The following is an 18,243-nucleotide window of genomic DNA, read 5'->3' on the forward strand; positions in this document are numbered from 1 at the left end:
GGTGCCAGCAGAAGTCTTTTCATGTTGTTTGGGTTATTTTGAATAGTACTGAATTGGTAGAAGAGAGCACAAGCATTTCTTAACAAAAGATAAACTTTTATTCTAATACAAATCATTTCTCTTGCTAAGCTATAAATACATATTTTAAATACTATCTAAACAATATTCACAGAAAATTGTAATACAGAGCACACTACTACACATAGTATACATACATAGTATATACCAGGGGTAGGCAACCTTTCTGATGACGAGTGCCATTTAAAATTTCCTCAGAGGTCAGTGTGCCATATGATTGCATTAGCAATAAATTTAATAACGCTCTATATGAACAGTTACACACTATATAGAACCACTTTATAGAATTATATTTGTTCGCAGATGTTGGCAGCTATCAGCGAATAGTTATCAGCTATTTTGAAACAAAAAAAAGACTTTTTATCCATAACAGCAAATGAGCTGTACAACAGAAAATGCAAATGCTATTTATGGTCTCCTCACAACAATGATAAGAACAATAAACTGGGCCAATATGGCATGTCTGTTAATACAGAGACAAACATGTTAATGTGATCTCTGGGGTCCCACTCAGAGATACAGGTCTCCGAGTGTCCAGCTGCCTGAGGACTCATGTGAGAGAAAATCTGCTCACACAGATATGTAGAGTCAAATACTGTCAATAAGGCCTCTGCAATGTTCTGAAGACAGTTAAACCTGTCAGGTAGTGACGTCCAGCAGGTGAAAATGCAGCTCCATGAACACGCACAGCTGTGGATTCCAGCTGCTTCGATGTTATATGTATGATTTCTAACATTTTACGTCAGATAAAAACTTTGGTTGTAAGCTTCAGATAATTATTTAATAACAGACATTTTAAATGAGAATAAAGTGTTTCCTTGTGCCCCCCTCTCCCTGTTAATGCCCTACCTGGCCCCCCTGGCAAAACTTTGCTAGACCCACCCCTGCACAGTTACCAGCTGTCAGCTACTTAGAAAAGGATCCTGGTGTTATTTGTCTCTCAGAAACAGTTCATAACTTCCCTTCAACTTATTCATGTCACCTAAAAGGTAAACCTGTTTCTCCATCACAGCCCTGATGATTCAGTAAGGACATCTCCTGGTTTCATCTTCATGTTTCCCTCTCACCAGATAACCAAACTGACATCATGACCAGCAGCTTTACAGCTGTGGCTCCAGCAAACATCAGCTGATACTAGAAAGTAATATTAAATACATTCTAATAACAGCTGATCAAGCTTAAACGTGCTGCTGTTGTTTAGCGCGACATTCGCTGGTTTCCTCTTTCTGGCCCAAAGTGGGCGATAAACAAACAAGAGAGACGATCAGCTGATCATTGATCAGTTTAATGATTGAAGCAGCAGGCGAGGGAGGGGGAGAGAATGAGAGAAGAAGAGGCAGCTGTGCAGCGTAAAGATACAGAATAAATCCAGCTTTGTCTTTTCCCATTGTAGCTGAAGTCCGGGACAAACTGCTCCTTTTCACCTCAACACGAAACCGAAACGAGTAATATTTTCTCTCAATACGGGACGATTCCGTCTTTTTACGGGGCGGTTGGCAACTCTACTGGCTGACCTTATGAATAAAATAAAGTTCACTATCTGTAACATCATAGCACCCACCCAGCTGTATTGAAACTCCGTCATGCTAGCTAGTACGAGGTACGAGTTATTGTAACTGACTGTAAAAAGTCAGCACAATGAGAATAAACTCCACCTAAACTTGGTTTATATCTGACCCAGAAAGACTGCAGGTCATAAATTCTTAACTGAAGTTCAGTTCACACTCGGACCGGCGGCCGCCTCGGGTCTCTCCTCCTGCCTCCCCTTCCCTCATCCACCTGCTGGCCTCCACCACTTGCTAATGTTACTGAATCTGTGGAAGCTCCGCCATAACCACTACCAAACAACTGAGTTATTTTTACACACCGACCAGCATCTGGCCAATCCAACACCTTTCATTGTTTATACCGTTACAAAGAAAAAAAAAAGTCACCGGGCCACCGAGCAAATGCCCAGTATGCCCGATGGCCAGTCCAGCTATGGTCGTGCCATTGGCACGCCTAGGGTTGCCGACCCATGGTATATACTATAATGCACATACACAGTTATCTGCTAAATAATAATAATGCTAAATAATGCATTTTCCAATATGTTATGTGTTGCATCACACAGCAGATCTTATTTGTCAGATACTTTAGACATTAAAAATGTTCCAAAAAGCACAAATGGTATAGCCAAGGTGGAACCCGTTCCCCTAACTTTGAGCTTTACCAGCATCCTTTTTTTTTTTTTTTTTATGAAAATGCATATGAAAAGGAAAACTATGGAGCCCAAAACTACTGAACATGCTTTAAATGCTTTTTAATTAACAGTTTCACATGAGAGTGACTCACTTTTGAAGCCAGCCTCAAGTGGTTACTCTGAGAACTGCAATGTTCTGCTTTATACAGGCTAAAAAAAATAAGTATCATAGCTGGAGATGGATTGTATTGAAATTTAAATTCAGCCTTTGTGGAAGTTTGATTATGACAGTTTTATGTCATCAGTAATGTTAGTAGATAGTGGTATTTGATTAATGACACACTCTGGCTAACCCAGTGTCTGGTTCACTGTGTCCAGTAACAAAGGAACAGTACTGACCAGTTTAGAGATAAGCAGGAGGTGACGGTCTCTGGTGCACGTGGGTGATGAGAAGTCGGCTCATGTCCTTCTTAGCAATCGGGCTCAACAACCGCTATATAACCCCCTCCCTCCATCGTTTCCAAGGCCTCCGTCCTTCCCAGCTAACCCTGGCCTTAGGAGCTCCTTAGGGAGCGCTGACTCAGGTGACTGGGTTTTAAACAGCATCCCCAGCCCCCCTCTCAGTCTTCCACGGCTTGAGAGTGACCTTGCCTCCGCTCGCAGAATGAGCGAAGGAGGGGGCTGAGGGAGGGCATAGGTGGGTGGGGATAAGGCTAGGCCCTCATTAGCCCGAGCTGAGGCGGGACGGCTCAGGAGAAGTGCGCTAATTACCCAACTAACAATGTCCTTGCCGTTCACGGCTTTGAGCGGCCACTTCACCATGGGATAATAACCCCGTCACCTCTCTGAGAAGTTCACGATGGCATTATCACGATCACTTTAAATGATGGACAGAGGGTGGTGTTATAATGCAGCTAACTGATTGATGGATTTGGCTGCAGCTTCCCACAGTAGAGCATCTAACTGCATTGTGCACGGATGGCATGGTTTGGAGTCAGTGGGTGACACAAACGCACAATAATGACCTTTAAAAAACCTTCTTTGGACCTCATTTTCGTTTTTGAAGAAAATCATTGCCCTCTCAGACGCTTAGAGCTACCAATTTTAGTAAGTTGCACTCTAAAAAAGAAGTCTGTCATTAGTGTAAAAAGTTTGCAGTCACAGACCAATCAAGCGTCTCCTTGCTTAGCAACCGATGGTGACTGTTTTGTCTGCGACTATTTTCTGAGTCATTGGTTCTCTGTGCCTGAGAGGTGACTGGTGAGGCCAGCAGGGCCAGCATGAGGTCCTCAGCACTACCCTTCATCTTTTCTGTTAGCGTGTGGAAAACAGCTTGGCGACCGACAGCCTGACATTACAGAAGGAGCCTGTAATCATGGGACTGTAAAAACCCAAATCCAGCAGCCGCAAACAGTGTGGCCTCGTCATAGTGGTGGCAGCTAAGAACCATTCACCGCCTCTGTCCCATAAACTGTGCTTGCCGTGTCATACCAGACCCCCTTCATAGATGTTTCTGCTTTCAATAAAGTTGCCAGTTAAGGCTGTAAATGAGATTGCTGCTCACACGAGAGGTTGCTGATGCTGTGAAATGACGTGTTAGGGTTACTGTGAAAACAACACAGCATGTATGTGCAAAAATCTCTAAATCCTCATGGGCTTTGGGACAGCTGTGTGCAGCAGGTATATCGCATAACTATGACAGAAGATATGTAGACTGCAACTAAAAAACACATTCTGCCCTGTACCTCTCCTGCCGCACAAGCTGTTTGCCATTACACTGACTACACTCCACACACCGCGCGGCCACGCTACCCTCAAACGCTAAGCGCCTATTTCCCATCATTATGCCATTTAATGCGATCAGGATGGTAATCAGATTGCAAATGAAATGCCTCCATGACACAGTTGTGTGGGTCCGCTGGTGTGGGGAGTTTAGAAAGGCAGCTGGTGGAGAATTTGAAAGGACAGAGCGGCTCCAACCAAATCTGGGTCTAATCTGTTAACCCTCCTCCTGCTCCTCCTCTGGGTGCTGAAGGGCAGGACAGGGTGTTTGAGAAATTCTTGTGAATAATAATTTTCTTTCTTTCTATTTTTTTTTTATCATGTGAGGAACTTAACATTAGTGTAGGCACAAGACTAGAGAAGACTTGCAGCTCCTTTTTTTAATTGTTAGCGCAATCAATGGTGGCTTATACTTGAGGATTTTATACATTCTTATTAAATAAAACCACTCCCAAGCGCGATCGAATCGTTTATTTATCTTAACTATTCTTTACCTGTCTTTGCATATTATTAGAGCGGGTTTTAAGCTGTTAAACTGCTTATGGGTTGTGAATATGTTCATTAATACATCTTAGTGTGGAAGATGAGTAGGGATGAGACCTGAAAGTGCTGGATGCGGTAGTCTGTCAGAGTGTATTACACACCTCAGAGCTAAGAGCCAGTTGACAGGACAGCCACTTGTTGCTGCTGAGTCTGTGTGAAGATGTGCATTTTATAGAGCGCAGGGCTGTCTGTATGGAGGATTTCGGTGGTAAGTCTTATGTGAAACAGTATGAATTTATATGCTGCTGCTTACACACTGATTTGGGTTTACTACTAGTTCATTTCTTTTGTTCATTACTTTTAATTGTGCTCTCTTTCCTCTATGTGTATTTTGTGTGTTGCAGTCGTGACACTGACCTCTCTACAATTATCTCCAACCTGCACCACACCAGACAGCACGGCATGCCCGAAGGCCAGTCCGCCTCTGACCACAGCACCAGTACTGGACACACAGGTAGGATCATGATGATGCCTGTGTGTGTGTGTGTATGTGTGTGTGTGTTTTAACAGTACGCATTTGTAATGTATGCAAAATGTAAGGTGGCTTCTTTCTTTCTCTTTCTTACATTTGTCTTTCTCTTTCTTCCTTTGCATGTAGGCAGATGATACATGCCCCTTTACACCTCCTATAACACATGTAAACGTTCCATTAACCATTTAATTTACTGTAATTTATGTGATTGAGGGAATTTAACATAAGCGTATTAGTAATTCCTAAAGGTCGCTCATGTTGATTACTTAATGTTCTTCCCACATTCTCTGCCGCACTCCAGGATTTTTTTTTTTGGGCTAAACCCCCTGTTTTAAATTACCTCTGAATAAATAGCTTTGTTTGCCATTAATCCAGTTTCATGTGAGCAGAGGAACCATGGTGTGCATGTGCTAAGCTAAGAGCTTTGCTTCCAGCTTAAACACAGAACACAGACCACATTTAATCACAGCTATTTGTCAAGTAGACTGTATGAGGATATTGTGCAGCCATCAAAGACATATGGGTGTTCAGAAAGCCTCTGTGTAAGTCACTGTTTAGAAACAAGTCCATTGTACTGTATGTTTCGCTCACATTTTGTAAGTTGCACTTAACTTTAGTGGCGTACAAGTATGTTTATGTAGTTTTTGATGGTACACTTGCAAAATCTTCACATTATCACAGTAATATAAGAAGTTCACTAACTATAATTTTAGGGTTGTTGAAGACTTAAAACAGTTGGAAGGCCTTTCATGTTGAACTAATTAATCTCAAGAGTTTTATTTTTTCTTATCCCTGCTAATTTTTTTTTCTTTTTTTTGATTTTTTGCCTGCAGGTGAAAATATTGATCATGACACATGAATAACCCTGGATTATAAACTTCTATCAGATAATCCAAACACTTTTAAATAAATGCAGCTACCCTTAATTAAATAATTGGGTGCCTTTTTATCAGTAAAGACCATACCTTTGCTTTGCTGTTACCCGGAGTTCAACCCCTGTCCCTTCTTATCCCATTAGTAGGAGGCACAGCAAGTGGCATAATCACCCCAGACCCAACACTTCCATACTGTCTCTCCGTGTGCTCATATACTCTGTCTGCCAGATTAATTGTCCATACGGTGCCTGCGATATGAGGTAGAGTGGGTGCAAGGTGGGAAGAGTATTAGATTGCTAAACAGCCAGCTCAGCCAGTGTCTTTGGGTCCCTGTTTGGGACAGATTTCCACCAATACACCAGTCTAATCAGCTGTTAAACTTAATGGAGAAATCAGAGCCATGAATGATTTTCCTAATGGGGGAAGACAAGAGGGGATGGAGGTGGGTGTGGGGCAGCAATGGGGGATGGTGCGCGCACAGTGTGGCCTACACGTAGGGGGTCCAAGACCCTAAAATCTGTCCGCTTGAGCATTAAAGGGAGATTTAACAGGCTGCCTAAGCGGCTCGCTTCGTGTCTGTAAACAAGTCCAATCCGATCAGCCACTGGCTCTAATTCTGTCTGCCAGTGAAATTAGACACACACTCGTTCTCAAACACACAATTACACACAAATAACATGTAGTTATACATCTGCGTCCCTACGCAATATCAACTCAAGTTCGAATTTGCGTCCACATACTTAGGTGGGTGAAATGTACATGAAGTTTTAAAGCAGTGGATTATTTGGCTTTGGGATTGGCGCAGCATAAATGCTTGTGTTTATGTGTTTATGCTGTTGCATCAGTCACCTCTGCTGTTCGACTCCTCCAGAGGTGTTTAATGTGTACCAGTGACCAGTGGAGGGAAAGAAGGGAGAAAGGCAGCCAGGAGGAGGTGAAGAAAAAGTCTGCAGCAGCGAGAGACGGAGATGCTGTGATGGAGGAAACATTTGGAAATAGGGAGCCAGAAGAAAATGAGATGAATGAGTGCGGTAGTGGTATCAAGGGAGGGTAAGCAGCAACTATGGCGGCGGACTGCTCCGTGTGTGTGTTTGTGTGTGTGCGTGCGTGTGTGTGTGGGTCAGGAGGAAAGGGAAGCAGGCTTGCCGGGTCGTCTCTGTGCCGGAGTGGGCCGTTAATTAAATCTGAGAGACAGACAGGAAGGTTGCCTCCCTCCCTTCTCTTCCCATCTCCATCCGTCCCTCCCCTGCTTCGCTCTCTCAATCCCCAGCCACTGGCTATTCAGAGGCTCTGTTAGAGGCGGAGAGGAGGGTGGAGGGGAAGGAGGGGTAGGAGGCAGGAGGGGCAGGGGCGCCGATGCTGAGAGTCTGGCTGCCTGTGGAGACTGTAAACCGTGGCTCTGCGGTCAGACCGGAGACTCAAACAGGCAGATAAGGTGTTTTTGGGCCGCCGCTCTCTCTCTCTTCCTCTCTCTCTTTGCTCCCAACACTCAGGCTCTCAAAAGCAGTTACAGCCTGTCGGCGTGTGTGTGGTTGGGGGTTGCAGCAGCGGTTTGGGGCTTGAGCACATTTTTGTGTGTGTTTGTGCATGCGCACCTTTCCGTGTGCGGTTTCGAAAGGCCTGGTTTTAAATGTTTGCTTGCGTGTGAATCTGCAGCCCAGCGTGTTTGTGCAAGGCCTTTTTCTTTCAAACTGATTGCTTCTAAAGTATTACCAGCTAGTTATTACATGATTAGCATAGAAAGGCAATTCTGCCCCCAAAGTAAACATTCCAGGATGTGTGCTTATATTAGCTCTGTCATACAGCGGCTAAAAAGGGGAAATGTGGATAGTAAATATTTTAAAACATCCCACAGCTTAACAGGGATGTAATTGCACTGCCATAACAAAACGCTTTCTCATGGTTTCTCAAACAGACATGCTGATGGTTCTGTCAAGATGTGAAATTCAAGATGACAAAATAAATAGTTGAATTAATAGTGAAAATAGTTTTGTCCTTCCTGCCTGGGCGCTTAAAAGAAACCCTGTAGTTTCTGTAGTTGTATTCTTTCTTTCTTTTCTGCTTGTACTTGTGCAAAGTTACACTTGAGCAGAATCAGCAGTCGGGCGAGTTGTGCGTCACAGAAATATTTCTTGGCACTTTTAAATCTTTAATTGCCTTTAATAACCTGCGAATTGCGCGTTGTTTGAATGGGAATATTAGCTTGCATATTTGGGCATGAACTGTTGCCTAGGAACAGTCTCTGTAAGCAGAAGAAGACGGATGAATGCTGGGAAGACGGAAAGATCTGACAAAGAAAGCAATACATTTAAGACTGACAGAAGATATTAGACATCATTTTTGGATTCAGAACAACCTTATTGGAAAAGTTTAATTGAGAAATTTTCCATTTACAGATTTTTTTTCTCAGATATTTAATCTACTCATGCAATATTATATATAAATGTTTCTTGATGGTTTTTTCCCTTTCTTTTATATGTTGTGTTTCCTGATTCAGGATGATGAAGTATTTTATTTATTAATCAAACTTATTTTTAATTCTAATTAGTTATTTCTGTCATGTTTTTTTTCTTTTGACTTTTTAAAAGGAAATTCAAAAATAAATGGTATTTCCAAAGAATTAGGACAGACAGTTGTCAGATTAGTTTTGTAGCTGTTATTTTGGGAAATAGAGTAGACAACAAAGCACTCTGCAGTGGTCTTTTGCTATATGGGTAGCCTACTCAACCTAGTGAGGTGTACCGATGCCTACATATCAGTAATTTTAAAAAACTTTTTTCTGGGTGACTGTCACAGTGGTTGTCATAACCGACATTATAAACAAACCACTGGTACTGCTGATGGAAACTTCTCGTGTAACGCCATCTGTTCAAAGGATTCCTACGAGAAGGGACTGACTGTATCCGGCTGAAGGCAGTGAGGACGACAAAGACAAAACCTACTTTTGGTTTTATTTGGTTACATAATTATGATCTCTTGAAAATATCAAACTCACAGATTTTCATTTTAAGGTCAGATGTTTGGGGGGTTTTTTTGTTCCATTCCTTTTGTGATTTTTTTTCTGGCTCTGTTTGTCCGTCTTTCAGTTTCTTCCATCATATAAGAAAGACGAGCACTTTTTGTGGCAGTTTTCCTATTGGTGAACATTTGCACATGTTGTTGTGGTGCATCCTCCACTCGTGCCGACTCCATCAACCACCCCCAACCCTCTCTCATACCCCCACCACCACCACACCGCCCTTTCCCAGCTGCATCGGCCCGTAAGCCAATCAATGCCAGGGCTTTCAGGGCCGGCGGAGGCCCCGGCGCACGGAGGAGGGATCAATAAGTTATTAGCACCATTCTGTCAGCTGTAATGTGGAGATTGATCGGGGGGCTGCGGCTGGCGGCCCACCCCACGTCCCCGCCTGTCACCCCACCCCCCCAAGCTGCTCCCTCCACTCAGCCGCCTCCCCCTCCCCTTCCTCGGCCTGATAAAGATGACAGATTAACGGAGTAAGAGAGGAATTAAGGAGTCTGGCTGTCTGAGCTGTCAACGCGCTCCACAGGATGGAGAGAAGGGAGGAGGGCTAAAGTTTGAGGAAGAAGAGGGGTAAAAAAAAAAAAGAGTAGGAGAGGAAGGGGAACGTTCTCCTGGCTGATGATTCGCCCTGCTGGTGTCACATGAAAGAGAAGTCGTTTAGGTCCTGCTGTTTCCTCTTTCTCTTTCTATCCCTCAGCTCTCATCTATCTTTTCTCTCAGTGGGAGGAACAGCAGATAAGGAGGAGGTTAACTAGCAAGGAGGAACTGAGGAAGAGGCTGGAACATGGTGTGTTCACATACACGTCTGAAAAAAAGGCAAGACTGCAGATTGTCTGTTGACCAAGAAAAGCTAAAACATGGGGTTATATCATTAGAAGCAAACGCTGTCTGCACTTAATAATTGCTGTATTTTGACAGTTAAAATAGCAGCCTTGAAGGCGGACTAAAACTCTTGACTCCACGACCACTAATTCCTTAGCAATATTAACAAGCAGGTGATAGGGAAAGGCCTAAGGTAGCAAACTTGACTGTAAGCTGTGTTAGTGGGAGTAAAAGGGTTAGTATAGATGCTAGCAGAGCTCAGGGTTTGGCATTAAAAGGGAGCGCCGGTGCTCTAAGAAGCCCCATTTAATTGGCTTTAAAAGCTTTCCGCCCTCAAATCTCGGGCCCTCGGGCACTCGCTCAGGAGACGCAGTGTCTTGAGTGAGGTCGGCTCAAGAGACGACTCAAGTGTGTTTGATCATGAGAGGCTGTGGGTGTGGGTCTAAGCGCGTGTGTGTTTGGTAGAAGAGGGGCTTTAACTAATGGGGGTTCTCTCTCTCTTTGTTAATATTTCACTAATAGGATAGATGGAGACCTTCGTTTTTTTTCACCTGAAAGGACCAGTGAAAGAAAAGTACCAAGCGAGATTTGAAAACGAGAAAGAAAAACGGAAAGAGAGATCATAAAAGAGATTGGAGAAAAAGTAGAAATGGTAAAAAGCATCCAGTTTGTGTGTATGCATGCACTTGTCCATTAGCGTTACTCCCTGTGCCCCCCGCCTCCTCCTGCTGTTTCTTTTGGATGGTATAGGGAGTGGATCTCCTCAGGACCTGAGAGGTAACATCAAACACCGGATCATTAGTGAACCTCCTCCCTCTCATCCTTTCCCGCTTGCTCGCTCGCCCTCTCATCAACACCGGCACTCCTTTAGCAGCACAGCAATATCCTCAGAGTCCTGTCTAAATCCGTTTTTTTCCCCTCCTCTGTTTCCCCTTGCAGACAGGAACAGGCACAAGTTTGGCTAATAGGTTAAAGGTCAGAGCTCAGACACCATCAGCTTTACTCTCACGTACCACCAGCAATATTAATGCTGGACACAGGAAAGAGGCGGAGCTAACTATATTTGCGTGGGTGTTGCGATGATGATGACGACGTGTTTTATTTCTACTCTGTGTTCGTTCTTTCTCCGCACTGTTTACACCTGCTGTGCAAATGATGAAAAATTGCTTTGCTGAAAAAGCAGAGAGAGAGAGATGAACCATTCTCCTTGAGGGAGGGGGGGGAACTCGCCTCACCCTGAAAACTATGCATTGAGATGGGAAAGAGAGAAAGTGGAACGAAGGGAAGAAGAAGTCACTGCGATGGGTTTGGCTGTCTGTGTGGAGGAAGAAACAGAGTTGGAGAAAAATCAGAGATGCATGAAGTAGAAATAAAGAGAGAGAGAGAGAGCGCAATGACAAACGCCTCTTTCCTTCCTGCCGGCGCTGCGTGCGATGTGCTCTGCATCTCCTCCTTCTCTGATAAGGCCTGTATTGATTTGAGGTGTGTTTGTAGGGGAGGTGGCGGGGGTGGGAGGTGATGGGATGGGAAAGGAAGGAAGAGAGAGATGAGAGGGGAGGAGAGGTAAGGGGTGGGGGGGGGGGGGGGAGCAGCTCTAGTGGCAGGGTGGGGACACAGGCGAGGAAGAAGAGGAGCCAGAGAGGTGTTAATGTGAGAGTGAGATGCTCCTGAGGTTCAAACACACCCAAATGACACTAACGAGAGAAGGAAGGGGATGGAGAAATGAAGAGACATGAGGGTTTATGGGAGGTCACCAAAAGTTGTTGTAGAGGTACAAAAACGAAAAGTGAAATAAAAACACGTGAGGCAGACATGATGTCAGCTGAGCGGTATTTCTGAGAGGATCTCGTGCACTTTAGTTCAGTCAGAGGGTTTTGCTTCAACATCTGGAAAAAAGGAAGAAAGAGAGAGGAAGGATGGTGATAACACTTGAGGACAGACTGTTGGAAAGAGATTATGGCACAGAGAGACCGAGCCCCCCTCCCTGCTTTAGATAGACAAACAAACACGTGACTAAGGGGGGCAGATCCGTCATCCACGGCAGTGCAGGGCCTCTCTTTTCTCTGACAGAATATGCACCTCTCCAGACGCCCGTGCCTTGTTTCACTCATTCTGTTTTTCATCTTTCTCTCCTCCTCTTTGGTTATTTTTCACTCGCACTTCTCTCTCTCTTCTACATTTCCAAAGCAGACACCATGCACACAGGTAGAGACACAGGAGAGCGGCAATATCGAGTCTTTACTCTGGTTTTTGTTTCTGATTGGTTTCCGTGTGTGTTTACAGATGACCTTCTAGGCAAGAGGAGAAGCTTCTCTCCCAACAGCAGCAGCGAGTGTCCCTCTGAAAGCAAGAAGTTACGCAGTGTATCCCCCAAAGGTAGGCAGTGTATTTGTGTGTTGTGATGTTACAGATGTGTGAAACTGTTTGAGGGGAAAAAAGACGGAATGACTAAAGAGAAAAGATGGAAGTTGACTCGGCCGCTGGTGAATGTCAGAATGTTGACCCCAAATCATGTTTCTCCAAATATACATGCAAACATCCCTGCAGAGAAAGGTGTTATGGGTGACTACAGGTCACAGAGGCCCACAGAGCAAACGATGTGCCAGATCTCAGTGTGTCACATGCTCCTGGTTGAGATAGTATGTAGAAGCAGCTATCTCGTTACCCTTTCTTCCTACATATGCACACATTAGAGGGTGCCACCAAAAACGAATAAATAGTTAAATAAAAAACAAAGTTCTTACTTACAAAGTGATTTAATATCAATAAATGAAAACCCTTTAGGAGTTTCATTTTTAGCCCTGAAAAAGATCAAACATTGATCACCTCTATATATGTGTGTGTTCCACAAAAAATGAATGAAAGCTGTGATTTGAGGGCATGGGCGCCTGTCCCGTCTGTCATCTTCCAAACAAACACATGTGTACAGTAATATCCTCAGGCAGACACACTCATATGAGCATAAGCATTTGCTCTCTAGGTGAAATTAGCACAGCGTAAATGACGGACCTTGACAAGGCACACCTTGGTAAGACGGTGCTCCTCTGTAGTGCTGCAATCCGGGCGCTGTCCTCTATTATTCATATCTCCCTCGTGTGGTGTGAAACCAGGCGCCCGGCGTGGAGCTGGCACGGCCACCGAGTCTGTCCCTCTGGGCTCCTGACGAAGACTTCCTGACTGATGCATTATACAGCAGGCAAAACCCAAGGGCAGCTCACCACACGTCTTATCTTTGCAGACTCACAAGCGCTGTGCATACACTGCACTTCTTATTTGACAAACTAATAAAATCTTCTTTCCGAGGGTTAAAGTATGGATTAAAATTTAGATGAGTGAAAGCAGTTGTGTGTGATTCGGATGTAAGACTGAGCTGTGTCGAGCTCGGCGTGATCCCTGTTTTGACCTTTGGCCACCAGGTGACCTTTGACCGACTGCAGTCCTGCCTGGAGCCTCTTTCCTCTTTCTCTGTGTACAGAAGCACTCATTCGTGGCCATTATCGTCTTACTTAGACACAACCCTGCCTCTGAAAGATGCATGGGTTTGTTATTGGTTGAGAATAGTGTGTGTGTGTGTGTGTGTGTGTTTGTGTATTCTGGCTCGGTTTCCTTTTAAGGCAAATGGAGGTTTGTGTGTTTTGAGTTTGTGTTTTTGTGCCTCTCACAGTGTGTATGGTTAGGTTTCTGGTTTTAAAAACACAATCTCTGTATATGCTTTGCATATATACATACATTCTTCCTCTGCTGCACATGCACAAACTGAAACAAGAGAAACTGATAAAGCAGACTCTGTTTCTGTGTGTGTGTGTGTGTGTGTGTGTGCGCGCGTGCAGCCAGCTGTCCAGAAAAGTGCATTTAAGCCTTGTCAAAACATTGCTGATCCTGTGTCTTAACCTTGAGCTCCGTCCACACCCAAAGCCTGACGCGGCACCTGTATGTGGGTTAGTATTTGTGTGTTATCTATGCTAAGTTACATCTTTTTGCCTCCAAGTGTGGTGACACAAGAGATCCTTTAATGACTAATGCAGGTGGAGAACAGACTAAAAGAGACAGACTGTGAGGGTAGTGTGTGGATGGAGCCAGAGAGATTGGATACCACTGTGTAAATGATGTCTGTTTTTCTTTCAGTTGCAAAGTCGGCACCCCCTGCTGTGTTTAGAGAGCAGGAAAACTTTAGACAGGCACAGACTAGTTGCGCACGCACACACGGACGCACACACAAACACTCGAGGACCTTGGGTGGATTAGCTGGAGCTTGTCGGTGGAGACAGAGATGCTTGCGTGTTCGCTTCCTCCCTCACCACCTCCACCCCACCTCCGCTCCTCAGCGCCACTCCTGCTCGCCTGCCCGGGGCCAGACTCAGGTTTCAATAAGGAGGAGGGTGGTAAAAATAACCCCTGCTTCTTTCCTCTGCTTCTCCCTCCTCCACCTCATCCTCTGTCTCCCTTTTCTAACTCCCTAACCACCTTCCTATATCCCCCTCCGTTCTTACCTTAGATCATGTTACTATTGACAGGGAGGGGGAAGAGGGAGGTCAAAGGCAGGGAGATTAAGTATGGGGGACTGACGGCTAGATAGACATCATACACCGCATTGTCTTCGCAACACCCTAAACACAACAGAGAGGTGTTACACACACACGTACCCACACTAACAGTGGTCGAAGCTGAGAGTTGTTTTGTACTGTTGAGTTTTCTGCATTATATACAGTAAGTTTCATCACTGCAGTGTTACCGGAGCTACTGATGCGCTTTGTGTAAGAGAAATTGTGAGTTCATGATGGGGTCAGGCTCTGAACATTAACAATGCATGGCTCTACGCATGTAGCTTCATGTGAAGAGGCTTCCAGTCCACTGGACCTTCATGATCTTTGAAAGCACATGTTCTGACTCATATTTAACATATGCATAAAACTTATACTTGTTTTATTAGGTAAAATGAGAAAATATGACCAAAACATGTTTAATATTTAGGTATTTCTCAAAGGGTCTAGTACTTTTAAGAACTGAAATCAAATTTTAACTAGAAAAAGTTTGAATCACTATTTCTTATCTGACAATAAAGTTCTCAGTAATGTTAAAGCACAGTGCTTCATGTGTCTGATGTTGAATCGGCTTTTTAGCTGTTGAAATGCAAAATTTCACAAATCTGTGACCTCTGGTTACCATTTAGAGCCACTAATGCTTTGAGGCTGCTAACAGTATTACATTTCATGCAACCTCTTGCTTGTGGCGTGCTCTGCACAATCGTGACATGCAAATGAATGTGGACTGTTCTTCCTATAAATACCTCGTGTGCCACTGAGGTGATAGAAATTTATGGGGAGAGCTTCAGAGCCTGGAGATCAAGTTAAAAGAAATTTCCCGATCAGTTTGCTACTGACAGTCGCTAATCCCTCCCCTCCTTTCTGCAGAAAACTCCCAGAGCCCAGGGGTGGAGGCAGGCGGCAGCCACGGCCACATGAGCCCTGAGGAACATTACAGGCGCATGATGTCAGCGCTCAGCGAGCAAGGGTCCTACGAGGAGCAGCAGCAACGCCTCTACCAGCTAGCAAGCAGCATGGGTCTGCCCGGTCACGGTCAGTACACAAAGCTCTGTCTTGCTATTTCTAATCTTTCCCCACTCCACAGATTTTTAAATTCTTAATAGTAATATATATTTAGAAATTCTTACATAAAAGATCTAGAGGTTTCTTTTTGTTCACTTTAATTCAAGCATCTTTTAAGAAACAAAACAAAATAACCCTCCTCCATCACCTGTCGCTAAGTCACTGAGGTGCAGTGCTACCTGGTAACCCTGGAGTACAGCTCTGTGTTCACACTACCATGTAGCACCGTGCCACGCCGCTGCCATTGTGAAACCCCGGCCACGGAGACGGCTGACATTTCTATTTGCGGTGCTTGCCCACCCAGTGTCAAAGTGTCACTCATGGTGATTTCTGACCACCCCGACTCTCCGTTGTTAACAACACCCACAAGCCTTCACATGCATCAACGCCATGATTGATCCAGGAGCTCTCATTGGCTGCCTGCCAACCCTCTAAGTCTCACCCAGGAAACCTCTAGTGTGTCACACATTCACTGAGTTTCTATAGACATAAAATTCCCCAGTTTTATCTTGAGGAAACTGGAGTTTGATGGGCGGGGAGGAGAGAAAATGAGAAAAGTTGTTACAGATTGATAAGCTGGCTTCTTGTTCTTGTCGCTGAGCGAGAAATGTTAATATTTTTCTCACATTTTTTCTACAGGATGTAACATTGACTCCGACCAGTGTCCTTTTTTTTTTTTTTTTTTTTTTTTTTTTTTTACATGAGTCTTTCTTGCAGTAGTATAAATCCAATCAGTGCTTGGGCCAAATTGTAGTTTGAGCAGCTTTTATTTTTATTTGATTAGTAATGATTCTTAATTGCCGGTTGCAAATCTAGGGGCGAAGCCTATAAAAGCTTTAATTGCCCCCCCCCCCCCTAGAGTTTAGAGGCAAAATTCTGGGGGTTTTATGGCCCTGGGCTAAGTCTGATCACCGGCTTCCTTTCCCAGAAGCTCTGTCGGTTTTGAGGCAGGCGCTCTGGCGCGATGCTGACATACTCGCTTCCTTTTCTTCACTTCCACATTCCAAATCATTTGATAGTTTCCACATTATCCTTTATTCTGCAAATATGCTTTCTTTATGCGACCAGCACTTGTGCAGAGAAGAAGAGGCACGGGTAAAGAGGGGAAAAATTTATATCTATGGAGAGGAAATGAAGAAGGAACACAAATGAGGGAAGAACAAATAAATAACTTCTCCTCGAGGAAGAAATATAAAACAAGTTACAGTTGCCACACACTAAATGAACCCATCACTTAAAGATAATTTCCTTGTGACATAGCACACTCCTGTTTATATGTGTTAGATGCTGTCAGTGGCTGAGGAGCCACGGGCAGTGCAGGCTTTGCTAGTGCTGACAGCCACCCTTCCATATTTCTCTATAAATCCACTGGCTGTTTACAGGTTTATTTGCCAAACACAACACTGCTTCCACATCCTCCCTTTCTCCAATTAACAGGTGGCGCTTGTTAGGAACCACACTGTGAACAGTTTAGGATGTAGGACAGAGGGATGGCTGTTTTGTCTCTTGAGAGGCCGATGTGAATCACTTCAGCGAGACCGAGCCCCTTGACATTGACCTGGTCTCCAATGAGGCCCCCATGACCCTCTTCTTTAACCACCTACGCCACCCCCACCCCCCCGGGGCCCCTCATCTCTCCTATACATTTGCCTCTCATGCTTGCTTTTATACCACCTCCCCTCTTCCTCCTCCTTTTTCCTTACCGCCAACTCTCCCTTTAGCCTTGGTCCCCGCAGAGCATCCTTTCATGTGTTTGAAGTGTGGGGCACAGAAAATGAAAGTGTGCGTGCGTGGAGAGGTGGGGGTGAAGAGCAAGTCTCCTTGCATGCGTCTAGATGTGTGTGCACGCAAATGTGTAGTTGCAACGTGTTGTGTGAGAGGCTCTCTCTCTGGACCTGATGGGCAAAAGAAGAGTACCAAAAGAAGTGATTGGGGGTGTGGGTGTGAGGGGTGGGGGGGGATGGAGGGTTGAAATTTGGGGTGGAGGTGGAAGGGAGGAAGGGATGTAGAAATGGCCAGGAGGACTTTCCCTCCCTCTTCATATGATGAAAGGAGAGTAAAGAAGAGAGAAAAGAAAATGAGAGGTGGGGGTAGAGATCCAGATGAAAGTGAAAGGAGGGGTGGGATGGGGGGGCGTCTTCTCCTGTTTTGTCTCTTGGAGTTCAGTCAGCGTCGAAATGTGGAGCTGTGCGTAACACCTCTAGCATCATCCCAAAAAAGTGAAAAAAATCAAGCAGTGCGTTTGGTCAAAGGACGAGGACGTTCAGCATGAGCACACATGCCGCATATTTACAGCTGCATAAGCCTATGATACTGGCTAAATGCTGATAAATGCTTCTTCCTGAAAAGATGCTTAATTTTCTGGTGTATGGTGCGCTTTAGCGGATAGATGCTGGCTTTTGTGTACCTGCCAGTCCACCAAATCCATCACGGGGCCGGCCAAGCTGCATCAGCGCAGCGCTCCCCTGTATTCTCGTGCTGAGGAAAGCCCGGCTTAACTGAGGGGATTTAGGCCCAACTCCCGGAATGGTGGTGGGGAGAAAAATGGGATGGCACAAAAGAGGGATAAGTGGAATGGGTCCGAATGACAAACTGGGACTTCCCAAAATAACTCATGCAAAGAAAGAGGTGTGTGTGTGTGTGTGTGTGTCCATCTGCAATTAGGACTCTAATTTGTAGTCAGAGGGGCTCTCCTCTTGTGTGCCAGCAGCTGCAACATGAGACAAGAGTTTTAGAGGGGAACATTCTGAGTCCGAGCACCTAATCTGTCCACACACACACACACACACACACACACACACACACACACACACACACACACACACACACACACACACACACACACACACACACACACACAG

At 44.8% G+C, this 18,243-nt stretch overlaps 1 protein-coding gene across 6 annotated transcripts in view; it reads left to right on the plus strand.

Annotated features, from left to right (window-relative positions):
- The window catches only part of samd11 (sterile alpha motif domain containing 11), an 83,697-nt gene that overhangs the window by 52,921 nt on the left and 12,533 nt on the right, over positions 1-18,243 (plus strand). For all 6 annotated transcript variants that reach the window (XM_005914934.3, XM_014339806.2, XM_005914932.3 and 3 more), the window contains 3 exons: positions 4,930-5,039; positions 12,060-12,152; positions 15,188-15,352. In XM_005914934.3, the coding sequence (XP_005914996.1) occupies positions 4,930-5,039; positions 12,060-12,152; positions 15,188-15,352 (368 nt within the window). The remainder of the gene's footprint in view (positions 1-4,929; positions 5,040-12,059; positions 12,153-15,187; positions 15,353-18,243) is intronic.

This window comes from Haplochromis burtoni, unplaced genomic scaffold (assembly GCF_018398535.1).
Source record: "Haplochromis burtoni strain Fernald_Lab_line unplaced genomic scaffold, NCSU_Asbu1 Contig_9, whole genome shotgun sequence".
In the NCBI taxonomy this organism is placed as follows: domain Eukaryota; kingdom Metazoa; phylum Chordata; class Actinopteri; order Cichliformes; family Cichlidae; genus Haplochromis; species Haplochromis burtoni.